The sequence below is a fragment of the Anguilla rostrata genome, chromosome 10 (genome assembly GCF_018555375.3).
Source record: "Anguilla rostrata isolate EN2019 chromosome 10, ASM1855537v3, whole genome shotgun sequence".
In the NCBI taxonomy this organism is placed as follows: domain Eukaryota; kingdom Metazoa; phylum Chordata; class Actinopteri; order Anguilliformes; family Anguillidae; genus Anguilla; species Anguilla rostrata.
In genome coordinates, this window is record NC_057942.1 from 24931390 (window position 1) to 24959317 (window position 27928).

General features: G+C 39.7%; 1 protein-coding gene across 3 annotated transcripts in view; it reads left to right on the top strand.

The window, feature by feature from the left end:
* Positions 1-27251, top strand: part of LOC135233787 (myopalladin) — a 269112-nt gene extending 241861 nt beyond the window's left edge. For 2 of the 3 annotated variants that reach the window (XM_064297674.1, XM_064297676.1), the window contains 2 exons: positions 26623-26965; positions 27079-27251. In XM_064297674.1, the coding sequence (XP_064153744.1) occupies positions 26623-26965; positions 27079-27098 (363 nt within the window). In that variant the 3' untranslated portion in view covers positions 27099-27251. Of the gene's footprint in view, positions 1-14391; positions 15699-26622; positions 26966-27078 lie in introns of those variants that run through there. The other variant, XM_064297678.1, reaches the window with a different exon arrangement.
* The last annotated feature ends 677 nt before the right edge of the window (positions 27252-27928 follow it).

The following is a 27928-nucleotide window of genomic DNA, read 5'->3' on the forward strand; positions in this document are numbered from 1 at the left end:
CACTTTAAATACTTTTTTTTTTTACATTTTATGCAGCCATTGAAGAGGGACATGATCTGAATAGAGGACAAAGGATCTACCCAGGAGGTAGTACTGGAGAGTCAGCACAGCCCACTTTATAGCGAGATGGTATTGTACCAACTCTCCCTGGGGCTGAGCTTGTGGCTGATGTAGAGCACCGGTCACTCCTCCCCATCCACCTCCTGGGATAACACTGCCCCCAGTCCTCTATCCGATACATCAGTCTGCAGGAGGAAAGATTTATCAAAGTCAGGGCTAATCAACAGAAGACTGCAACACAAACACCCTTTTATTCTCAAAAACACCGCCTGGCACTGCTCCGTCCGTTGGGCTAGATCAGGAGCTCCTTTTTGAGTGGTCAAGGGACCCGCAAGACTTGAAAAATCTGGAATAAATCTTCGGTAATAATTTGCAAATCCCAAGAATGATCTCACTTGTTTTTTTAGACTTGGGTTGGGGAAAAGCAGCTATAGCAGCAGTTTTATCCACTAATGGGTTGACTCGTCCCCGCCCCAAGAGGAACCCCAGATACCATACCTCCATTGGACACTTCCCCGGGTATGCAGTTAGTCCCACCATTCGCAGCATCTTCAGGACATCTCGCAAATGCTGCATATGCCTCGGCCAATCGTTACAATGAATAATTATGTCATCTAAATAAGCAGCGGCATATGCAGCGTGCGGTCTTAAAAGCCGGTCCATTAGCCGCTGGAAGGTAGCGGGTGCCCCATGCAACCCGAACAGGAGGGTGACAAATTGGTGTACTCCTAAGAGAGTGGAGAAAGCCTATTATTCTTTTCATCCTGGAGATGGAGTTCTGGCTAGACTCTGTTTTTTTTACTATTTTTTCCATTTACAATACTTACTTAGATTAGTTTATATTCATAATTTAGGTAGAAACAAAGTGCCACAAATGCAATTATCTTGGCGAAATGCAAAAATGAAGTTGTTCTTTTTTAGTTTGTAATAAATACCCCATTTATTAAACAAATAAGACTGTACACGTCCTGGATCATAAACTCCTTGCCTACAAGTGTGCAAAAGGGTGGTATGCAGAAATAATAAAGACATATGAAGCAAAAAGTAAGTGGTGTACCCTGGTGTCCCTTAGTGTCTCCAAATATATCCAAAATGGCAATTGTGCATTGCTGTAAATCACAACATCATCATGTATTTGACAAATCAACTGTTCTAAACCAAGATACTCACTTCTGCATAGCTTTCAAGTGGGAATTACCATCTATGCATCAATGCAGGGGCCCAAAACCTCTCCAAAAATCAATGAAGTGTGTTTTGTCTATTATAAATCATGTTAATTTGCCCCTTATGATGTTTAAGATGAAACATTGATATCACATTGAAAAATAATGCAAAAACATTGTGACACACTGTGGTAAAGATACCTAAATGTGTAATCATTCATTCTCATATGTTTTTATATACTATACTCTATACTGTACAGTATGTAATGTTTTGTTGCATCTGTGATGGGAGGACATAAACTATTAAATAATAAAATAATATTTCACTGTCAGAAAAGTTGTGGATATTCATATCAAATGAATGAAACATGAATGAGCATGAAACAATCTGACTGAGCTTCCAATGAACACTTGCACTACAATGTGAAATGTTCTCATTAGAAAATAGTGCTAACCCATTTAAAGACACTCAGTTTTAAAAATAATGTATATAACCAAAATATTTTGCACAGTAATACTTTCATATCAGGGGGAAATCTTATCTGTGTTCATAGGCATCCACCTTCTCCAGAGAATCAAAGCTGTCGTTATCCTCTTTTGACTATCGGATACGTATCTAGTTTTCAGTTTATCGCCTTTATGATTTGATCTGGAAAACTTGCTCTGTTCTATCTCTTCATTCTTTCTCTGCCCCTCCCCTCCCAGACAGGAAAAGGAATGCCTTTGGACAATTAAAATCACTGAGGGTCTGTTTTTCTATGGAGTTTAAGTTGGAATGCATTATGTGACATTTCATTGAAATCACTGATTGAAAATTACTGATTGAAATCGCTTAATATCTCTATAGATAATGGTTATCGAGGCCTGACAGTTGAAACCTACACCTCTCTTGTTAGACATAAAGTTAAAACTTCTTTGCTTTTTAAAGGTATTCAATAGCTGAACTGAATTACCTCATTCATGTTTCATCTCATAAAGAGATTTAATTAATGAATCGTTTGATAATAAGATCATGGAACATTTCACCAACATAAATTCATAAGTACATGTTGAGCTTTTAGATAGGCCAGTCCTTGTCTAAAATCATCAACAATTATTATTAAATTAAATCACGTAAAATATATTTTATATGTAGGTTCTAGCACACAAATATTTTCTAAATATTTAGGCTTTGAATAACTGCATTTTTAATATTAGAAAAAAAAAAACTCAGTAAAGAAATACAGTTTGTGTTGTTTTCCTCACAAATCTCCTGCCAGACAATAGACAACAGGTGCTTTTACACAGGTGCGAACTTGTTGCTGTCTACTCCAGCACGCTATTCAACAATTGAATGACCAGTGCTTTGATAAGAATTTCCTAATAAAGCACCATTGAAACTAATTATGCGTATACAATTTTGATGAAGTTGATAAAGCCTTTAGGGTGGGGGGCTTGGAACTAACCAATGTGTGTGCGTGCGGTTCCAGCAAAGCAACAAAACTGTGCATTCTTTGTGTAACTGATAAGAGGAGGGCGATGGTGCATAGGCTATATAAAAGTGCACTCCCAGGAGAAGGGAGGGAGAAATGTGCTGAATGACCAAATATATTGCACTTTTCCAGTTGTGTTTTGTCATGCACATTTTAGTGCTTTTCACAGTGTTCCTGTAATATGCCTCGATACATTTTCCCTAAGCCTTTATAAAAAAACTGCTATAATTTAGAAATACAAATGTTGAAAATGATTCAGTTGTGTCCTTTATTTCAAGAAAATAGTGTTGCAATATACGGTCTCGTAATCTCTATGAAACATCTTACATGGCTGGCTATCAGTGTAGCAGTAGTACATTGTATAAAACGTGGCCTTTCTAGAGTTAAAACATTACAGAGACAGGTTGTTGGCTAATGGTACACCCAGCACTGGCTCATGAGGCTCTAAAATGTCTGACCTGCCCCCCAACAAGTGTTTCAAGCAACTTTTCAGTATAGTAAGGGATGTTGTGTCTCCCCATTGTAGACTGCGCCCAGCTCATGTGCAGGACCTTGTCTTTTCAAATTACAACTTGGGGAAGTTTGAGTGAAACGTAATAGCTGAAGATGTTAGATTTTTTTTTCTTTAATTTACTGAAGCGTATGCAAATCAAACATACAGGTAAAGTGGGGCTTCAAAAAAGAGGGAAAAAAGTATTAACAAACAAAAAACAACAAAACATTTTAGCCTTACACTCTGTAGTTTTTTTTAAATTTCATTAGGGATTCATGACATACAGTAGTTCATAATGAAGACGAGGAACTATTTTTTTAAATTTTGAAAGCATTTTTCAGTTTATAATTGGGGCGGGGGCGACATAGCTCAGGAGGTACGACCGATTGTCTGGCAGTCGGAGGGTTGCCGGTTCAAACCCAACCCTGGGCGTGTAAAAGTGTCCTTGAGCAAGACACCTAACCCCTAACTGCTCTGGCGAATGAGAGGCATCAATTGTAAAGCACTTTGGATAAAAGCGCTATATAAATGCAGTCGATTTACCATTTACCATAATTGACTTCAGTGTCCCTCAGGTAGGGGTGGTGGTGGGGTTCATGCAGTACTATGCAGTTCAGAGTAAGAATGAGTAATTATGTTTTGATTTATTTTTTTAGGTATTTTTTTTCCTTTTTTTAATTTGCTTAACAGACAAACAAACAGACATTAACATAAATATGAACATTACAGTCATTTGAGGAACATACACTTTAAGACATTATGAAAAACATACATTACAGATATTTTGCAGTTGACAGAAATATGAAGACAAACAGTTCGTTCAGTTTGGGGTTAAGTGATTGGAGTTGGAGGGGAACTAAGTAGGGTTATAGGGAGGAGTGTGTGTTGATACAGAAAAGAGAAAATAAAGAAAGAAAAATAACAAAAAATAATAAAAAAGAAGTAGAAAAAGAATAGGAAAGGAAAAATATAATTAAAGCCGCAAGTGGCGTTGAGAGGGGTCCAAGCATTGGCACCATCGCGCCCCCTATGGAGCAATTTTAAAATGGCTTTGTCCTCATGATCATATACCTTCACCCAACATATCTACTGAATATCATGATGATTGTATAAAAAATTGATGACTTATTAAAAAAATTTAAATTTATAAAAATTTTGTGCTAAGAGACACTGTCGGATGACTTAGTTGCGTCGCCATGGATGTGTCCTGGCCGCTTCCTGTAAAGGCCTTTACTATGTCGTAACACTTAGATGGCCAAGCGTGTATGTACAGCTGCAGTGCTTCCATGCCGCAACTAAGAAAAGTGTCACACTAGTATTGTCATGATACCAAAATTTTGACTTTGATACCAATACCAGGTTTAGTATCACGATACTTGATACTGAAGCAATACTGATTCAATACTCGGTACCTAACGATACTGAAATTACCGTAATAGATCAGAAACGTAATGTCCACAAGGGTTGACCTCATTTTCGAATTCACAGTTTATTAAAAACCTGGTTTATTAACAACCTTTAAGTTGAAGCCTGTTCAACATATTAATAAGCATAGGCCTATAGTGTTACAACACTAAACAATAGAAAAATATATTAAATATATTTCAAAAATGTAACAATTGTAAACTAAATAATCTTTAAACAGGTCTTTCACTTTTAAATAGATCTAAAAACAGCATATTTTAATAACAATACAGCATCTTCCTATAATAAAATATTTACAAATTAGAACACCTATTGCTACTGAAGTCAACTGAGTCGAAGCTTGCGCTGTATCAGTGAAGTGAATGCACAAGCGCACGTCACCTCACTTGGCAACCTTAGTTGCTACTGCCATCTAGCGACGATTCTGACAAATTACACTTTTCATCCTCTCGATCAGTAATATGGGAGACAAATTTCCCTGGCTTTTACATTTGACTCAAAACTACCGAACGTCGGAATATTCTAATACCGAACCGTTTCTTTTTCTTTTTTTTTTAAGTACCGAGAAAGTGCTGAAGTTTTGGTATACCGTGCAACACTACGTCAGACACATATTCCAATCCATTGCTCAGCTTAGCAGAGAATGAACATTTCAGAGTGCCTCAGAGACAGATAGAATAATAACACATAGATGCAGCAAATCCACACTAAAGAGAAGTAAAAATCATGTTCAAAAATGAAGAAAAAAAAGAAAAAAAAACCGAGCAAACGGAAAAGAAAACAGAAAAATAAAATAATGCCAGCATTGCTACTTTAAAAATTTTTTAAAAATTAAAAAAACCAACAACAACAGGGATTGAGAGCAAGAAAAAAAGATCATTTATCATTTAAAGAAAAGTAGAAAAATGGGATGGAATTGAGAAGTAAAGTTGTATGGAGGGATTCTGGAGTGTGTGGTGTATGCGGACTTGTGTGTATGTATGTGTGTGTGTCATATGTAGGATTGAATATGTAGGAATATGTAGAAAGAACTCGGATCGCATGACAAGAGAAAGTCGGAATTTGTTGTGAGCTTATATGGGTAATTGGGCCAGGGAAAAATAAAGTAAAAAAGAGAAGGTTAAACTGTAGTGAACATGAAAGGTGAGTATGTATGCATCAAGTTAGACAGTTTTGATTTATAATGCTTATATATATATGCTTTATATGTGCTTTAATATCTCAACAATAGCATTGCCAGTAATGATAATGGTAAAAATCTGGGATTTTTGGCAATTAATACAGTTTCTGTGTTAAACCCAACCCACTTCCTGTTTACGCCACCCACATCTGGTTTTTTTATCTGAATACAAAGACAAATAATTTTGTTGGTTGAACAAATACAACTACAGATACAAATACAAATAGTGGCATCTCCCTCAATCCCTAATACCTGGGCAAGTCAATTGCAGGAAACGGCACTGCTTGATGACAGAGGCCAGAACTTGCTGGGAAGCTTAATGTCATGGACAAGCTGGATAAGGAGGCAGTCCACGATCGACACACTAGGCATTTGGATTATTTAGCATTCCCAAATGATGATTGAACTGAGCACTTGGTGATTCAAAGGATAGTACCTTGGAAAAAGACAATATTTCCTTTATCTTTGTTGCTCAAAACAGGCATGGTTTGAGGTAAAACAGATGTGGAGACATCTTGGGAAAAATATCACCATAGGTCACAAGCTACTGCCAAATGAGCCAGCTCCATAGCAGTACAGCTGATTCAGGAAGGCCCAGTGGACGACTCTGGTCTCACCACAACCCAGAAACCACCCCCCACCAGGGACAACACTGCATACTTCATCAGAGAGTGCTCTGGACCTTCTGCTACACCACAGCCCATGGACACCACCTTCATGTGTATTTTTTTTTTGCACCAATCATTGGTTGGGTTAAGTTTAGCAAGGTCTTGGTAAATCAGGCCCTGTGCTTCTAGGTTGAGGGCAGTAGTTCCAACAACTTTGTGAGGGTGTTTGCAAACTTTTGTATGAGTTATGGTTTTTAGAACACCAAATCATCTAAAAACGGTTCTTCCAATGGAAGTTGCAACCATAGTTAACCTCTTAGCGCACAACCCCTAGTGGTGGGCAGGCCGGCGTGCCTAGATTACTAAACTCAAACATTCGGTGCTACTGCAACCAAAGTGTGAGATGAAAACAGAAACGCGTTGTTTCAGTTTCATTAGTAGACGATACATGACAACTATGCCGAAAACGGAGTTTCGCAGCCCCACCATTGTCGCTCCGGTCGTTCATTTAACACGCACCCCCTCCCTGCAGTCTCATCTAAAAAACACCCCCCACCCTTGACATAATGGACAATATTGTCTATCTTGGCATTCATAAAAATATTCTTCCACCACTAAAAAATCGTATTCCGTCATAGCAACAAGATAAACCCGACAATATCCCTAAGATATGCCTATACAGCAGTGAAAACGCTGCTCACTGAATAACGAAATAAACGAGAAAAAGTTTTTTAAAATGATACCATGTCATTCTACAGTCAATATCTGGGACTAAATATTGAATAAATATAAAACCGTACTGTTGGTTTTACGTGTAGAGATGTCCCTTTTGAGACTGCGTGGTCATATATTGTCTTGGACAATCCGTTTGGGAAATATACGCGCATCTGTGACGCCTGAGTATCTTCCAGAATAGCTGTGCGTAACACCACACCTGTTGTTTACGGCGTCGTCGCCCTTTTTAGTACAGTCTGACTTGATTGACAATTCATTTATTCAGTAGGCGAGAGTATAAGCTTTCTAACGATGTATAACATGTCTAATTCTGCTTTTGGAATAGCGTTTTATAGGTCAGCGTAACAGAAAATATTCTTAGCATCGCATTCACTTACGCATTCACTCTGTTAGCAGACAAATACGATGCACCTAACGAAACGAGTTCAAGGATATTTCGTAATTTCTTGGAAAATACTATTATTATTGAGGACTTCTGAACATAGCTAAGCCATATGTTTGCTGATAGACCTAGCTGACATCGTTTTCTGGAGCAAAACAGAAGCGAATAGAACAATATCATTGATACTGTCTCTGTCTCCATCTACTGAACATAGAGGAGATTTCATCATTGCTATGTAAGTATTACCGCTCAAAATATTTCGGTTATATACATTATTTTTTAAATTGAGTATCTTTAAATAGGTTAGTGGTGTTATATAATGTAAATATTTCACACTGTAATGTAAGCGTTAGATGGAAGTGTAATAGTTTTTGTGAAGCATGCAACAGTGATGACGTCAGAGCTGGAACATTGCCAAAACGTGGTGGACGGGTGAAAATTGTTTTCATGTTGTCTCATCCCCATACAAGAAAACATACGAGAGTACAGAGTATAGAAATACACACAAGTTAATTATTACACATTTAGGTACTGTACCGCATTGTGTGACAATATTTTTTCATTATTTTTTTAATCTGATAGCAATGTTTCATCTTAAACCCTCATAAGGGGCTCATTTATATGCTTTATAATGGACAAAAAGCATTTTATTCAATTTTGGAGAGATTTTGGATATGTTTCTGGACATCTAGCTATTTTAGACCACTGTACTGACTGAAAGCTTGTAATTCCCATTTGAAAATTATGCAACAGTGATTTTCTTGAGTCAAAACAGTTGATTTGTAGTGAAATACGTGAATATGTTATGATTTACAGCAATGCATAATTTAGACATTTTGGATAGATTTGGTGATGCTGGGTACACTGCTTAGTTTTTGCTTCATACATCTATAGTAGTTCTACATATCCACCCTTAGATTTTATGAACTTGTGGTCAAGAAGTTTTTGACCTAGCACATGTATAGTTTAACCTCCTGTATATATGCAATCTCTCAGTATTTCATTGCAAACTTAAAAAGTGCAAATTTATTTTTGTTTTTTTGTCACAATTGCATTTGTGGCACTTTATTTCTTCCAAAATTATGAATATAAACTAATCTGCGTTAGTATTGTAAATTGTACAAATGTCTTGCTTCTTTTAAGCCATTTTTAAAGTCTTTGTGGTGTTCACATCTGGAGTTATAAAGCTTTAAATAGGGTACCCCCTAAATAGGGTACCCCCTGTCCTCTCAGCTTACATTATTTGTTTCAGCCATAGTTATTCCTCTGGTGTTTCATGATGGTGCATGCCTGTCTCCACTTTCAGTCTCCAGAAATGAAAACAAAGGCTAAAACCAAGACTAGACACTCACTCACTCCTTTTAATGGGAATAATCCATGCAAAAGGAAACACGTGAACAACAGTTGATGACAATCATTCATCCATTAACTTACTTTTGCACAGCTGAAAATTGGGGAGACTCAACACGAAAACTGCTGTTTCTGTAAAATGGTAAAACATCAAAATCCAAATGTCTTAAGTATATGAAATATGTCCTTTCTGTCAAAAATTGATTGATTGATTTTCTATGACACATTCTGTCAAAAAAAAAGATTGATCGACAAAATGTCCAGAATGCCTGGTGTAACTAAACTCCTTGTGGGGAAAAGTACATGTGCAACTTGAAACGTTTATTTTTTAGCAGTAAATTAAGCAATATGAGAGAATATGTATGTCACGGGAGTGGGGGGTTAGGACCCAAACGCAGAGTGAGGGGAAAAAACTTAAAACTCCAAACGGTAATTGAAACAAAGTCTTTACTTAACAAATCCGGAACTAAAGAAGGAAACAAAAGGCCTTGCAGGGCAACTCTCAAAAAACACAAAGTAAAGCTTCAAAACTCAGGAAAGCAAGCAAGCAAGGAAGTGTGCAATGAAACTATGAAAACTGTTATAATAGCAATGGGTAATAAAAACAAGGATTTGCAAAAGAGCTGAAAACAAGGAAAAGTCGTTAAATTGGTGAAGAAAAATGTATGAAAAAAGCTAGCAAGGAAGCATGCAATGAAACTACCTAAACTGTTATAACAGCGATGAGTTTTAAAAGCAATGATTTACAAAAGAGCTGAAAACAGGGAATAGTTGTTAAATTTGTGAAGAAAAATGAATGAAAAAGCAAGCAAGGAAACTTGCAATGAAACTACGTAAACGTATAATAGCAATGAGTTTTAAAAGCAAGGATTCACAAACAAGCTGAAAACTGGGAAAACTTTATCTAGTTTTGCAAAGAAAAAGCAAGGACGTGTGCAAAAAAAGCATTATTGTGAAACGAATCGGGAGTGTTAAAGCAGTATAACAGAAGTTTTTAAGAAAGCTAAAGTAGTTAGAAAAGATACACGTGTGTTAGTTACTTAGCCGATTTTCTGCTCCGAACACGGGGGAGGTTATTGTCCTGCGTCTTCCGGTCGATGTTTCTAACAGGGTTGTAAGAATCTAAATGGCCAGAGTGTCCCAGTAAGCAGGGTGGAGTTAGGGAGGAGACACCATTATGTTAGAGCAGCGCCCCCAATGTTTCGAAGAGACATGTCAAGCCAGTGACATTTAGTATTTTGAGATGGCTGTAGTGACATATTGTGTAACGTGATGGAACAGCCAATAGTTCTATGGTAGGATTTGGTAAGTGCATTTTTGCCTGGAGAGTGCATTAGGATTGTTATTTTTTTCTGAATACAGATACAAATCTCAACTAAGTTTGAATGTTTTTTCAACACCCCATGTAGGAAAAAAAACATGGCCTATTCATTAGAGTATAAAAAAATATATAATGTTTTTATAATATTACTTAAGACCCTTTTAAAGGATTAAAAATGTAAGGGAAAATTGCACACATTAGGTGACATATAGGAGTGTTTAATATTTATAGACAACAAAATTTTTGAATGGTTTTAAAATTGTATTGAACAATTACACAGATCTTAGGAAAATGGTGTATTTAAAAGCAATAGTTTTGCCCAGCAATACTTGTGCTTTTGATTAATTGTGGTGATGGGTCGGAGCGGCTGCTGAGGTTAATGGCAGGCTAACCCCCTGTAAAGCGGGACCATATGGGACCATCCATTCAAATTTCCCGCTGGGGAGACTGCATTGAAATGTTTTTAACTAAAGACAGATTATTGACCTAAACTAAATTTTTCAGTACCCTATGTAGGAAAGAAATGTAATGAATGTGCTTGGGTTGCAAGCACATTCATTAGACTCTAAAAAAAAAAAAAGTTTTTTTTTATAAGATTACTTACATTTTTACGTAAAGGGTTTTGCAAATTGCACACGTTATATGCCATATAGTCATGTTTGATATGTATAGACAGCAAAATAATCAAAAATTGTACAAACAAACACACAATATTGCCAGTCATATTTATGAATTAAGTCCTTTTATACACACACACATATACAAAGCATTGTCACTTCACCACAAAGCCACACATAAAACACCATCCAAACAATACCGAATCAACTAACAACTAACAATTCAAAAAAAGCCTAAATGCATTTGTGTAGCCATGCATGCTCCACACCTATAAAGAGTCTTTCAAATCAAATAATCAAAAATTGTGTTTCACAAACTTAAACCTTAAGGCTTAACTTTTACTGTTGGCGCTTCCAGAGCAAACATAAGTGCTTGTATACAACTGATTGTAGTTACAATTATTTCTGTTTTGTTCCGGTAACTCACGGCTTCCGTAACCACCATTGTTTCAGGTCTTTGTTTGCAGCTTGAGTCTGTAACCATTGCGCTTGTGTGCTTTTTGTCACTGAAAAAACGTGTTCTTGGAGCTGAAAATGTGTGTCTTTTATTTGAAAATCTCACTCCACACCCCCACATACTTTTTTTTTTTTTTAAAAGGCTCCAAATGTTTATGACAGAAATAACATCCTCTCCCTGGGTGTTTGTACAACCTTTGGTCCTACTTGATTTAAAGATTAAACTATAATCAATAAATAGTATGGTTGGTTGCATGCTATATAAAAATTGTGTAGTTTAAATAAAATTCATGATAGCATTGCTGCCTATATCTAGGATGCCATAGGCCACACAGTGTTTACAATTTTCGCTTTTTATATTAACTGTGAAATTAACTCTTTGGACCCAAAGTTGATTGTCGTCTTCACTACCCTCCATTTTAACAGATTAAACAGGTTTATCCAATAGATACCACATATGCAACCACTCATTTTGTTCAGAAGATTTGGCCCTATAGGGAAATGTCAAGATTCAAGGCTGGATATTTTATGCCTTAGTTATTAGACCCTTATAGGGAGTTAAAAATAATTTTCGCTTACAAAAAATGTGTTAATTTGAGTATACTATCTTACATTATGCTCTAGCTTTTAGAGATTAACCACATCACTGAGCCATATCAATAGCTCATACCATTGTTTTATGAAGCACAAATATATTAGTGAGAGTGCCTGTTGGAAATATGCTCAGAGAAATGGAATGGTTCAATAAAACTATTTTTCTTTTATCTTAATAGTTCTGCTACCAATTCAAACAACAAACAAATATGTTTAATAATAATAATAATAATAATAATAATAAATAGTAAAATAAATTAACGTTATATAAGATGACACAAAAAGAAATGCCTTTATAAATGTGACTACTAATATATATGTACAGTTGAGGCTAAAAGTTTACAAACACCTAGGCTAAAGACATTCAAAATCAATTTTTTCACAACTTCACACATTTCATGTTACCATACATTTCCTGTGTTAAGTCAATTAGGGTATCTTAATTTGCATAATTTGCTAAATAATAGCTAAGAGACAGATTTATTTAAGCTTTTATGTACTATATCTGATTTTCAGTGGGTCAAACGTTTACATACTCTTTGTTAGTATTTCGTGGCATTGCCTTTGAATTGCTTAACTTGAATCAAACGCTTGGGGTAGCCTTCCACAAGCTTCTCACAATACTTTGCCGGAACTTTTGCCCATTCCTCCTGACAGAACTGGTGTAACTCAGTCAGGTTTGTGGGCCTCCTTGCTCGGACACACTTTTTCAGTTCAGTCCACAAATTTGCTATGGGATTCAGGTCAGGGCTTTGTGATGGCCACTCCAGTACTTTCAATTTGTTGTCTTTAAGCCATTTTGTTACAACTTTGGAGGTATGTCTTCAGGCGTTGTTTCTGTATTTCTAGATAATCCTCCTTCCACATAATGCCATCTATTTTCTGAAGTGCACCAGCCCCTTTTCCAGCAAAACACCCCCACAACATGATGCTGACACCCCCATGCTTCCCAGTTGGGATGGCATTCTTCGGATTTAAAGCCTTATCCCTTTTCCTTCGTACATAGCACTGATCATTATGGCCAAACAGTTAAATTTTGGTTTCATCTGACCAGAGAACACTCCTCCAAAAGGCTAGGTCATCGTCCTGGTGATCACCTGCACACTTCATTCTGAGTTTTCTATGCCGGTCTTGGAGTAGGGGCTTCTTCCTTGCATGACAGCCTTTTAGACTCTGGCCATGTAGGATTCTCTTAATGGTGAATGTAGATACTTTGGCACCTGATGCCTCCATCTCCTTCACCAGTTCCTTTGTTATTGTCTTGGAGTTCAGTTGAACCTATCAGACCAAAGTTTGTTCAGCCCTGAACGATGCAGTGTCTGTGTGGTCCCAAGATTTTTATATTTGCATACAATTGTTTGCATACAGATGCTCGTGGTACCTTCAGTTGTTTGGAAATTGCTGCTAAGGAGAAACCGGACTTGTGGAGGTACACAATTTTTTTTAATGAGGTCTAGGCTGAGTTGCTTGGATTTTCCCATGGTATCAAGGGCAAACAGGCTGTGGCTCTAAAGGTAGGCCCTTAAATACAGCCACAGGTGCCACAAACTCCCAATTAACTCCTGATTATGACAATTGGCCAATCAGAAGCTTCTAAAATGTCATTACATCAGACTGTTTAAAGGGACTGTCAACTTGGTCAATGTAAACTTTTGACCCACTGGAATTCTGATATAGAGAATTTACGCTGAAATCAATCTATCTAATCGATTGTTTTAAAATTACCTCTGACGTGAACAAAGTAGATGCCCTAATTGACTTGCCAAAAGAAATGTATGGTAACATGAAATGTGCGGAGTTGAATATGAGTTTGAGTATCTCTAGCCTAGGTGTATGTAAACATTTGGCCTCAACTCTATATATATATATATATATATATATACAGTGAGCACCATAATTCATTGGACAGTGACACATTTTTTGTTATTTTGGTTCTGTACTCTAGCACTTTGAGATTGAAAGGATACAATGACAATTGTTGAAGTGCAGACTGTCAGCTTTAATTTGAGGGTATTTTCATACATATCGGATGAACCGTTTAGAAATTATAGAACCTTTTGTACATAATCACCCCCATTTTCGGGCATCAAAAAACATTCGACAGTTTAACATATTGTAGAATAAAGTAATCATTTTTAATATTTGTTCGCATATCCTTTGCATGCAATGACTGCTAGAAGTCTGCGACGCATAGACATCACCAGACGCTGGGTATCTTCCCTGCTCTGCCAGGCCTGTACTGCAGCCATCTTCAGTTCCTGCTTGTTTCCGGGACTTTTTGCCTTGCCAGTCTCCTCTTCAGCTTGTAAAATGCATGTTCAATTGCATTCAGATCCGGTGATTGACTCGGCCAGTCAAGGATTTTCCACTTTTTGGCCGTCAAAAACCCCTTTGTTGCTCTAGCAGTATGTTTCGGGTCATTGTCTTGTTGCATGATGAAGTGCTGTCCAATGAGTTTGGAGGCATTTGGTTTTATCTGAGCAGATAAAATATTTCAGTAGACTTCAGAATTAATTGTTCTACTTCTGTCTGCAGTCACATCATCGATGAAGACAAGTGAGCCCGTTCCACTGGCAGCCATACAGGCCCATGCCATAACACCCCCTCCACCATGTTTCACGAATGAGGTGGTATGCTTTGGATCATGGGAATTTCCTTTTTTTCTCCACACTTTCCTCTTTCCATCACTATGGTACATGTTAATATTTGTCTCATCTGTCCACAAGACTTCGTTCCAGAACTCTTGGGGCCCTTTTAGGTGCTTTTTAGCAAACTGTAATCTCGCCTTTCAGTTCTTCAGGCTTATCTGTAGTCCTGCTGGTGTAGTCTTCTACGTATGACTTTGACACATCTACACCTGCATCCAGGAGAGTGTTTTTGATATGTCGGGCTGTTGTCAAGGGGGTTTTCTTCACCAAAGAGAGTATTCTCTGCTCATCCACTACAGTGGTCTTCCTCAGTCTACCGGGTCTTTTGACATAATTTAGTTCACCAGTTGTTTTTTTCTTGTTAATGATGAACCAAACTGTTGACTTGGGCATGCCCAGGGTTTTTGCAATGCTGCATCTTCTGCTGGCCTACTCTATGTCCCAAAAGTTTGCTTTAAAACTGGAGGCCAGGTTGCTTTTAGTTTTTATGCCCCAAAAGTGTGGAACACACTCCCACAGGATATCAGAGACTCTCCCTCAGTTCCAGCCTTTAAATCACGACTTAAAACATACTTTTTTAAAAAGGCCTTTTATTGAGCTTCGTTTTATTTCCTTTATTCCCTGTCTGTTTTATTTTATTATTTTTTAAAAATTATTATTTTACTGTTTTTATTGTTTTATTGTATTCCTGGGATGGAAGGGAGTGGGGAGAAGTTTTATAAGAATATATGTATGGTGTATCCCTGTTTTATCTTGTGTTATCATTTTATTTAGTCTTCTCTTTCTGTAAAGCACTTTGTAATATATATACATGTTTTTCCACGACCTGATTGCTTTGGTTACATGCTATTGATGCAAGTGACAAATGGTCTAAAAAGTGCCATGTATCAAACATTGGTTGAGAATAGCTGTAGGTTTTGCATTGCATGTAAAACCCTGGTTTTATTCCAATAGTCAATATATAAATAGTTTGTATTTTACTACATGAGCAAAAACACTCCTACGTTCAGAAATAAGAGAGTTATTCAACAGAGATTATATGCTGTGTTTTAATTACTGCATATTGCAACTTCTTGTTTCCTGAAGAAACCATACATATAATCACTTTCATTGTCTCCAACTATTTCTGTGGTCCCTTGTTGTTGTGTAAACATTTATTAAGTATTTGAAAGCATGTTATTCACAGAGGCTAACATACCATGAAGCATCCAGTTGTTCCTACACGAGGGGTCAGTGCAGGTGATAGCTAAAAAATATTTTTAAATACACCATTTTACAATAATCTGTGAAATTCACCAATCCATTTTTTAAACCATTCAAGCATTTTGCTGTATCAAACATGTGGCGCGTAACAATTTTCACTTAAAACTCTTTTTAAAAACTTTAAAATGTTAGTAATCTTATAAAAACCTTTTTTTAGACTAATGAATGTTTTCTTTCCAACATGGAGTACTGAAAAATTTAGTTTAGGTCAATAATCTGTCTTTAGTTAAAAACATTTCAATGTGTAAACACCTCACAGCTAGACCAATGAGGGTTTGTAGCTGGAGGGGAAGGCACCGCGTGTTTTCCCTTGGCTGGTGTGATTCAAAACCGGAGATGTTAGTTATTTTTCCTCTGTTCGTAAGAACAGGGCACAATTATACTTAAGAATGCACTGGTTCCGTTGCCACAGGTCAGATAGGAAGGCGTTGCTTCATATCCCGCTTAAAACTGGCCTGAAACGGACCAGTAACATTCTTGTTACTCTCCGTTCGTAAACGGGGCTATGTTGTCATCAGAGATGTATCTGACTTGTCGCCGGACTGTCAATATTCTAATGGGAGCATCAGAATACTCACAAATGCGCGGAACAACACATTAAATATATCCATGACCACAGCAAGTAAGCGTAACAGTCACTATGGTTTACTCTCGTAATAATCTGACTACAAATGAAATTAGAATTTAAAATTTGGTTTTAACTATACGTGGAATTTGGAGTGGTTACACTCGACTCTATCTTGTGCCATCATTCCTCAATATATGCTCCCGGGTTTAGCACTATTGTTAAATCTCAGTTCGGTGAAGGCCCCAGAGGGTAGGAGGCTGACCACCATAATACATGCCTTCCTTTGTGCATAGATAGTTATGAGCCCAGGACAGTGTGTATCTATCGGGCTCCTTAAGGTGAATTTGACAAGAACCGGCGTATAACGCCCATGGGTCCTCTTAAGCCAAAACATCAGAACCAATACAACACCAATCCCGTTAGCAAGCAGATCGTGGTCGCCTATCCAACTTGAGGACCTCACTAAAGACGTTCGCTGTACTAGACCCCTGATCAGTAGATCCTAGTCATAATTGTCCCCCTGAGTATTTAATCGGAATTTCAGCTGAAAAGAAGATAAAATGGATCAGAGTCATGAAGACCACGCAAGTTAAAAATAAGAAGAATTTATTTAACAGGCAGGTAGGTCATTAGCTTCAAATTCACAATCAATTTAAAATATGGAAGGTTTTAAAACAGAGTAAAAAGTTCTTACCCAGCCTGTTTAGCTACACACAAAATCACAGAGTCTGCGCAGTGTGGGAAGTTGATTGCGATCTTCCCTGTTCAGCTACGCACAGAACACAGTGCAGTGTGGGACGTCGGTTACGATCTTCCTTGTCTAGCTACACACAGAGCACAGAGTATGTGCAATGTGGGAAGTCGATTACGATCTTCCCCGATTGCATTGTCTCCCTTCCTTTTAAGCCAAATCCCGCGTTTGGTCTAGGCGGCATTTCCATAAATTAACCTGGCCGAATCAAATCTGGAATTTCGGCCCCCACCATTTGGAGGCTGCTGTTAAAACAATTAGTGGGGAAATTGGGAAAAGGAGATGATTACCAGAGAGGACATTCCATTGTGATAGTTTCAGAAACTCAGGGAAAAACTATGTTTTATTAAATGTTATTTGGTATGAAACATATTTCATTCAATTTTTTTAATTTCCCTGAATACGCCCATACCATGTCCAGGGGATGTAATATTATGGTACAGTTGTCATGAAAATACATTACATTACATTACATTACAGGCATTTGGCAGACGCTCTTATCCAGAGCGACGTACAACATTACATTACATTACATTATAGGCATTTAGCAGACGCTCTTATCCAGAGCGACGTACAACAAGTGCATAGGTTTCATGATGTAGAGGCGCAAAAGAAACACTAGAGTGAAGTAAGGATCGTAGTGCCAGAAGTGACCACATCGATCAGGACTCCAACCCTGTAGAGTAAGTTTGTTCAGCAAGCAAGAATCCTACCAAGTACAAACTAGCACTGGAATCACACCTAATCATACAAAAACAATCCTGCCAGATACACTAACATAATCAAATTATCCTAGCTAGGTACAGTGAGCTGAACTATAGGCTAGGGAGGGGTGGGGAGAGGTGCAGCCTGAAGAGATGAGTCTTCAGTCTGCGTTTGAAAGTGGTGAGACTCTCTGCTGTTCTGACCGTCACGGGGAGGTCATTCCACCAGCGAGGGGCCAGGACAGACAGCAGACGGGAGCGGGAAGTGCAGACGCGAAGAGGGGGAGGTGCCAAGCGTCCAGAGGTGGCAGAACGGAGAGGTCTGGCTGGTGTGTAGGGTCTGATGATCCTCTGAATGTACCCTGGTGCTGACCCTTAGCTGCCTGGTATGCAAGCACCAAGGACTTAAATTTGATGCGAGCCATAACAGGCAGCCAGTGGAGGTCAGTGAGCAGGGGGGTGACATGGGAATGTCTGGGGAGGTTGTAGACCAGACGCGCTGCAGCATTCTGGATGAGCTGCAGGGGTCTGATGGCGGATGCTGGCAGACCAGCCAGTAGCGAGTTGCAGTAGTCCAAGCGGGACAGGACCATCGCTTGAACCAGGAGCTGGGTTGCGTAGGTGGTGAGGAAGGGGCGGATTCTCCGGATGTTGTACAGGAAGAACCTGCACGTTCGACTCACCGCCGTGATGTTCTGGGAGAGGGACAGTCTGTTGTCCATCACCACTCCAAGGTTTTTTGCGGTGGGTGATGATGACACCACAGTGTCCCCCAGGGAAATAGAAAAGTCGAGAAGGTTAGAGGATGGAGCAGGGATGAAGATCATCTCCGTCTTGCCTGGGTTCAGTTAAGATGGTGGTTATCCATCCAGCTCTGGATGTCCCTCAGGCAAGCAGAGATGCGAGCAGAGACCTGAGTGTCAGAGGGCTGGAAGGAGAGAAACAGTTGGGTGTCATCGGCATAACAATGATAGGACAACCCATGGGCAGAGATTACAGGACCAAGAGATTGGGTGTACAGGGAGAATAGGAGGGGACCAAGGACAGAGCCCTGGGGAACTCCTGTGGCAAGGGGGCGCGGTGCTGATACTGCACCAGCCCAGGCGACTTGGAAGGAGCGACCGGAGAGGTAGGACTCAATCCAGTCTAGTGCTGTGCCACAGATCCCCATAGCTGCCAGGGAGGACAGGAGGATGGGATGGTTGACGGTGTCAAAGGCAGCAGAAAGGTCTAGGAGGATCAGGACAGATGAATGGGAGGCTGCTTGTGCGGCGTGAAGCGACTCATTGACTGAGAGGAGTGCGGTCTCTGTCGAGTGGCCAGGTCTGAAGCCAGACTGGTAGGGGTCTAGGAGGTTGTTCAGGGAGAGAAAAGAGGAGAGTTGATTAGAAGCAGCTCGTTCAATTGTTTTGGATAGGAAAGGGAGAAGGGAGACAGGACGGTAGTTCTGGATGACAGAGGGATCCAGAGTGGGCTTTTTTAGCAGTGGGGTGATGTGGGCCAGCTTGAAGGAAGAGGGGAAACATCCAGAAGACAAGGAGGAGTTCACGAGGGAGGTGACATATGGGAGGATGTCAGGTGTGATGGTCTGGAGGAGAGAGGAAGGGATGGGGTCAAGAGCACAGGTGGTAGGGAGAGTAGGAGCTGGGAAACATCAGAGTCAGTGAGGGGAGAGAAAGTGGAGAAACAAGGGGAGGGAACAGAGCTGGGGGAGTGGGGAAGGGTGGTGGTGGGCGTGAAGGAGCTGCGGATGTCTGCAATTTTCTCATCGAAGAAAACTGCAAAGTCATCTGCAGCGAGGGAGGACTGAGGTGGGGAAGGTGTGCTGAGGAGAGAGGAGAAAATGGAGAACAGCTGATGGGGGTTAGAGGCAGATTTATGAATTTTTGTTTGATAATAATTAATTTTGGCAGAGGTTACAGCGGTAGAAAATGTAGCTAGCATAGACTGGTAGGCAGACAGGTCGGATTGAGCCATGGATTTCCTCCACTTCCTCTCCGCTGCACGTAGGCTGGCCCGGTTGGTTCGGAGGGGGTCAGACATCCACGGACTGGGAGGGGACGAGCGTGCCTGCCTGGAGACTAGAGGACAGAGAGAGTCAAGTGCTGAGGAGAGCGAGGAAGACAGAGTGGAGGATGCAGAGTCAGTGGGAAGGTTGGAGAAGGATTCAAGAGTGGGGAGTGAAGCAGTGACACTGGAAGCGAGAGAGGAGGGAGAGAGGGAGCGGAGATTACGGCGGACCATGACAGTAGGAGTGGATGGAGGGGAGGGAGGGAGGGGAGTAAGAGGGAGGGAGAAGGAAATGAAGTGGTGGTCAGACTGGTGCAGAGGGGTCACTGTGGGATTGGAAGAGGAGCAATTCCTCAGGATAACCAGGTCTAGGAGATTGCCAGCTTTGTGTGTTGGTGGGGAGTGCATTAGGGAGAGATCGAATGAGTGAAGTAGAGGCAGGAAGGCTGCGGAGTGGGAGGCATCAAGGTGGATGTTGAAGTCTCCCAGGAGGATCAGTGGGGTGCCATCCTCTGGGAAGGAGCTCAGCAGGGTGTCGAGCTCATCAAGGAAGCTTCCCAGGGGCCCTGGAGGGCGATAGATAACTACAATATACAAGTTAACAGGATAGGTGATTGAGACAGAGTGGTATTCAAAGGTAGAGATGGAGAGGTGAGAGAGGGGGAGAACAGAGAATTTCCAGGAGGGAGAGATCAGCAAACCTGTGCCCCCACCACGGCCAGATGGGCGGGGGGTGTGAGAGAAGGAGAAGGAGGAGGAGAGGGCTGCAGGGGTTGCAGTGTTGCCTGGTGTGATCCAGGTCTCAGTGAGGGCAAGGAAATGTAAAGAGAGGAGGGACGCGTAGGCTGAAATGAAGTCAGCCTTCCGCGTAGCAGACTGGCAGTTCCATAGCCCTCCTGCGACCGTGAAGTTGTCACAGGGGGTCAATGAGGGATAGCGAAGGTTGGAGGGGTTCCGTCGCCGCGGGGGGCCTCGCCTGCAGAAGCGAGTTCTGAAGGGGAGAGAACAGGTTGGGATGGGATGGGCACATAGCATAGCAGTGAGGACAGGGAGTAGAGAGAGGAAGGGTGATGGTAGAAGGATAGGGATGCAATGACACAAACTGGGAGGGAGCGACGCTAGCGTCGCTCCAAGCCAGACTACAAGCCCTAATTAGCAAATGAAAAACCCAGCTCCTGGTCCAAGCAATGGTTCTATCCCGCCTGGACTACTGCAACTCTCTTCTGAAGAACAAAGTGTATAACCATAACCAGGAACAAGTATGACGAAACCCCTAGAGAGAAGTACCGGTCCAAGTACAGGGAACAACCGCATAGTTCAACTTGGACCCTGATGGTTAAACTGATTAACACTAACAACGAGAACGGCAACAACGCAATCTATGGAAAAATAAAAATAAATAAAAATACAAGTAGTCGTTAAGACAGTTGATGCGCCTAAGTCACCTATGAAACAGCTGCCTAGTTACAACCCTAAGTTTAGTCATTTACAGGGGGGAAGGGAGGGATGGGGAGAGGTGCAGCCTGAAGAGGTGGGTCTTCAGTCGTTGTTTGAAATGGGTCACAGTCTCAGCTGTTCTGACCTCCACAGGGAGGTCATTCCACCATCGTGGGGCCAGAACAGACAGGAGACGTGTTCTGGAAGTGCAGGTGCGGAGAGGGGGAGGTGCTAGGCGTCCTGAGGTAGCAGAACAGAGGGATCTGGCTGGCATGTAGGGTTTGAATATCTTGTGGAGGTATGCTGGGGCTGATCCCTTGACTGCCTGGTATGCTAGGACCAATGTTTTAAATTTGATGCGAGCTATAACAGGCAGCCAGTGGAGGGTAGTGAGCAGGGGAGTTACGTGGGAGTGTCTGGGGAGGTTGAAGACCAGACGAGCCGCAGCATTCTGAATGAGCTGCAGGGGTCTGGTGGCAGATGCCGGTAGTCCAGCCAGAAGAGAGTTGCAGTAGTCCAGGCAGGATAGAACCATTGCTTGGACCAGGAGCTGGGTTGAGTAGGTGGTGAGAAAGGGGCGGATTCTGCGGATGTTGTATAGGAAAAATCTGCATGCCCGGGTTACTGCTGCAATGTTGTTGGAGTGGGACAGCCTGTTGTCCATCATCACTCCGAGATTCTTGGCGCAGGGTGATGATGTCACTACGGTGTACCCTAAGGAAATGGAAAAGTCGAGGAGGGGAGAGGATAGAGCAGGAATAAAGATTAGCTCCGTCTTTCCCGGGTTGAGCTTCAGGTGGTGATTGTCCATCCAGGTCTGAATGTCCCTCAGGCCTTTTGTTGAACCATTTTACATGCAATCCATGTTATTATTACATAATACAGTACTATAATTAAAACATGTGCATGGTTTGTAAGGTTTTCCGGGGTTTGTAAGTATGATAAACAGATGGTTTAGAGTCCAGATCCAGAAAAGAAATAAAAAGTGTAATGACAGAGGGGACCACATAAGGGCACTGTGGTATTGTCAAGCGCAGTTGCCCCACTATTTTGCCAGAGGCCTGATGATCTTTTTACCTTTAATGGTCCCAACACACACACCCCCACAACCATAAACAAAGAGACTAGTTCCCCTTATCTTAGTCTGTCCAGATGGCAACAATCCAGAGAGCCAAATGGCCTGCTCATCCATAGGAAGTCCAAGTAACTTATTGTTTTATCACGCGGCTCTCGGGTTCTTTGAAGTACAGGATGAGTCCCAGCCTGCAGGCTCGTTCAAATGCCAGCCTTTTCTGGGTCCCAGTTTGTCTTCCCTCTTACAAATGCATTCTCCCCAGTGGGAAATTTGAGAGGGGGTTAGCCTACCATTAACCTCAGCAGTCACTCCGACCCATCACCACAATGAATCAAAAGCACAAGTTTTGCTGGCCAAAACTATTGCTTTTAAATAGACCATTTTACTAAGATCTGTGTAATTGTTCAATACAACTTTAAAAACCAATAACATTTTTTTTGCTGTCGATAGATATCAAACACGCATATGTGGTGCCTAACGTGTGCAATTTTCACTTACATTTTTAATCCTTTAAAAGGGTTTTAAGTAATATTATAAAAAACCTTTTTTTTAGACTCCAATGAATGTGCCATTTTTTCTTTTCTACATGGGGTGTTGAAAAACAGTCAAACTTAGTTTAGGATCATATCTGTATTCAGAAAAAAAATAACAATCCTAATGTGCTCTCCCGCTGTAAATGCGTTTAGCAGATGTATCCTACCGTAAAACCATCAGCTGTTCTGTCACGTTACACAATGTGTTACTCCAGTTATCTCGAAATACTAAATGTCACTGGATATTGACGTGTCTTTTCAAAACTTTGGGGGCACTTCTCTAATATAATGGCATCTCCTCCCTAATTACACCCTGCTTACAGGGACCATGTTCTGGCCATTTTGATTTTTACAGCCCTGCTTGGAACATTTACCAGGAGACGCAGGGCAACCCCTCCCCTGTGTTCGGAGCAGAAAATTGGGTAAGTAACTAACACATGTGTACCTTTTCTAACTACTTAGCTTTCTTAAAAACTTCTGTTATACTGCTTTAACACTCCCGATTTGTTTCACAATAACAATTATTTTTCACACTTCCTTCTTTTCTTCTTCTTCTTCGCAAAACTTAACATAGCATAACATAATAATGACGAGAACAGGCCATTCAGCCTAGCAATGCTAGCTATTTTCCTTACTAAATTAGTACTCTGATTACTTACAGACTAGATAGTATCTAACACTGTATCAAACCTAGTCTTCAAAATCCCCCGAGTTTCTGCCTCTACAAGGTGACCTGGCAGGCTATTCCACACATTGACTACTCTCTGCATGAACAAAATTCTTCCTCTTCTCTGTATGGAATTTACCTTTTGTTAATTTCCATTTATGCCCTCTCATTCTACTAACAGAACTCAACCTGAAGAACCTGAATCTCTTGTTCACTTTGTTGATCCTCTTGAAGAAAGCCTCAATCAAATCACCATCTACTTTTACTAAGCTTGAAGAGGTTAAGAGTCTTAAGTCTTTCCGCATAGTTTTTATCTTTCATACCAGGAATAAATTTTGTAGCTCTTCTATAAACTTTTTCCAGAGCCTCTATATCTTTCTTGTAACACAGTCCCCAGAACTGCACACAATACTCTAAGTGTGGCCTAACATATGTATTGTATAAGATAAGTAAAGCTTCCTTGGATTTATTCTCAATACTTTTGGCTATATATCCCAGCATCTTGTTGGCCGTTTTTACTGCTACAGAATAGTGCCTAGAACCAGAAAGGCTTTGATCAACCATTATTCCCAAGTCTTTTTCAAACTGAGCACATTCCAATTTTTTTCCTCCCATAAAGTAATCCTGCCTAATGTTTTTATTTCCCACATGCAGAACTTTACATTTGAATATATAAAATTTAATTTGCCAGATGTCCGCCCACTTATGTATTTTATTTAAATCTTCTTGGATTACTTTAGTAGCTTCCAAACTATTATCTGGGCCTCCCAGTTTTGTATCATCTGCAAATTTGACTAATGTACTTTCTATGTCCCTGTCAAGGTCATTGATATAAATGAGGAAGAGCAGTGTTCCCAGCACAGCATCCTTGTGGGACTCCACTTCTAACAGCTCCCTGCTCAGATAATATCCCTCCTGCTACTACTCTTTGTGTTATACCCTGTAGGCAGTTCTGAATCCACTCTGAAATACGTCCTCTAATTCCTACTGTCTTCATTTTACTAACAAGTCTCTCGTGTGGTACCTTAACAAATACCTTTTGGAAATCTAAGTAGATAATATCATATGCCTTATTATAATCAAAACACTTGGTAGCTTTTTCAAAAAGTATCAGAAGGTTTGTCAGACATGACCTTCCCTGATGAAAACCATGCTGGCTATCCCTTAGGATGTTGCTATTTTCAAGAAATACTTCCAACATGTGATGCAAGTTTAACTTACAGGCCTGTAGTTTCCTGAATCAGTACGGTCTCCTTTCTTATATATTGGTATTATATTACCTCACTTCCAGTCCTCAGATATTTCTCCAGTTTCTAAGGACTGTCTAAAAATACCTGCCAGTGGTTTAAAAATCATTTGCAGGAACATATCTTTCAAGATGGTCTGATATTAGCCCAAACAATATTACCATAAGAACTAAAAGGATTTATCTTTGTGTCGTACAAGTTCCTGAAGATCGTCCTCAATAGTATAGAAATGAATCATATGAATCATACAAACGAAGCCATGCTATGCAATGAAAAACAAAGCTGTGTTAAGAATTCCAAGTCAATATATTAGTCCCATGTTCACATTGTGCTTGTTATTCTATAATGCAAACAATTACATAAAAAGGGTAAAAAAAATTGTAACTGATCATTAAAGACTGAAGTGAATCAGTAGACTCATAATTGATGAAAGTGTGGACACATGGCTTCTAAAACGAAACTTGATGAAAAATTCAAGGACATAGCAAATGACAAATGAGCCAAACCTGCATTGTGTTAATAGGTTAAAGGAAAAATGGTGAGAGAACTTACACAAGTGTTCAACAATTTAATTAGGAGTCCATTGATTCATCTTGGTCTTTAATTTGTTCAGTTAAAAAGACTACCTCTTTTTATGTAATTGTTTGCAATATAATAATAATAATAATAATAATAATAATAATTAATAATAATAATAATAATAATAATACATTTAATTAATATAGCACCTTTCAAGCATAGAGCACAAAGTTCTTTCCAAAGTAGATTTTAAAAAGTTTTAATTTATGACACAGGGGGGTACAATATAGCACAAACATAACTAGAATGTAACATTCATGTATACATTTTTGTGTGGTTGCTTCAGCACTTCCGCACAGCACTCAGTTTAGCTGTTGAAAAACCTGATGAAAAAGTTGCTTAGCATCTTAAATTTTACCAGTATAACCTTATGTCCATTATTGTAGGAGTTAATTTGTTCATTTTGTTGGCAAGTTATGGGAAAGTAGGATAAATCAGGTGAAGGTATTGTTGTTGTTGTTGTTGTTGTTGTTAGCGGTTGGGTTTTATACATTTGTTAGGCCTATTGCAAAGATTAATAGGGGAGGAAGAACATGGAAAACTGCTCATCCTGTTGGTAATTCTATGTAACAGAATACTATTGTTATCGGACTGGTTAGCTCTGTCTTGTATTATACTGTATTAGCTGACTGGAAAAGCGATAAAACTAAGATTAAATTGCTTTTAAGGCACAAAGTACTCACTTTGTGGTATACAGATTAACTGTAAAGTGTAACCTCTATCCAAAACATTAGATCGATATAGACTGGAGGGCATATTTTTTTAAAGGCAGCTACAAATAGATAGTAGTGTTTCACCATACATGTATCCGCAATATAGTCATTTTATGATATAATGAGAAATTCTTTGTTAGCATAATGTTGCCTCACATTAACTTTAATTAAAAAATATACTAAAGTTAACAACAAGAGGGATCCAGCTGCCTACAAATAGGCAGAACATACACTATAGGTCAACACAATTAAATAGCTAAGAAAAAACATATTTTTATCTGGCAAATATCTCAGTTGCAACACATGAAGCATTTTCTGTGATATATTTAGAACTGTGAATAAAGGTTTAATTGTACACAAGAACATAAGATGGGAACAAAGGGTACCACAGTGCTACAAGGTTATCACCCATTTTCCATCCTTAGAGGCATAGGCCAAACCAAAATCACTATAAGCCTTTGTCCCCACAGATAAAACTGATGGCCAAAATTAGCCATCCTGGCTCATAGACTAATTGTGTCTTTATTGGAAATGAGAAATGACTCCTACTTTGGCCCATCCCAATGTCCAGGACATAGATTATTGTGTGGATGGGGAGTGTGGACAATGCCAAGATGCCTACAACCCCCCACCCCACAGCATACGGGCCAGCCAGGAAGAAGGGATAAACACATTCCTGACACTGCAGACAGCTGAACCATGTGGCACGCCCATTCACCACAGTGTCAGTATCTCCCATAGCTCTACACCTCTACTGCTTTCTCACTGCGTTTCCTTGGGGGTCACTACTGTGTCTGTGGATGTGCACTACTATCCACCTCACTCAGCTTCTTCCCCTTTTACTTCCACTGCTCCTGAGCTCAGTGGCGGCTCTCAGTTGGCTCAGAGCCAGACAGCTCCCAAGCTGCTTTATGGTGAGTTTCAGGTTGGACACTTCCATAACACTAATAAATGTTCCAATAAATGAATAAGCCCAACACTTTAGAAATACATTTTCCTGTTGTTCTCTTTTTAATCTTAATTGTAGTGCAGAGCACGTGTTTGTAAATAAACACATTACATTGATGAAGGACCAATACAGGAGATAAGGAGAGGAATACATGGGGGAAGAATAAAGAAGAAATGAGACAAGAGAGAAGACATCTGTGAATAAACTTCTTTTTTCTGCCTAAAGCATAAATACAGTCTATTAGATCCTCATGCCTGTGTTGAGTGTATTTGTGTCTGCTTTGTGCCTTTTGAATATATTTGCTTTAGGGTTATGATTTCTTCTTCAACCCAAACTTGAAAAAATGTATTTGTTTTTATGACAAACAATAAATCCTGAACATATTTTCCTCTAATATTATGTAATTGTAATTTAAGCTGAGAAGTGAAATGGGAAAAGGAAATGAAAAAATATTGTAGTGTTTTTGTAAGTTATAATAATTTGTTTCAAAGTGGCATGACTCTGACTATAAAAAGTACTTACTTAAAATGCAGCTTAATTGTGTTAATCTGTTGGGGAAATTATGAAAGATACAGGTCACTGCCAAAATAAAGAAAACACCAGTGTAATATGTCTTAAATGATTGGGCCACCATACGCTGCATCTTGGCAGAGAAGTGTCTGAAACTGTCTTGGAGGAATATGCTCTCATTCTTCCATGGAAAATTCATTTGGTGTTTTGTGGTGGAATTTAAACGCTGTCTTAGGTGCTACTCCAGAGTGTCTAAATGAGTTGACATCTGGTGACTGAGATGGCCATGGCATATGGTTGACATCATTTTCATGCTCGTCAAACCATTCAGTGGTCCTCATAGCCTATGCATGAAGGCATTTTGAACTACTCCCATTAGAATAGAAATGCTTCACCATAAATATGAAGGTGATCACTC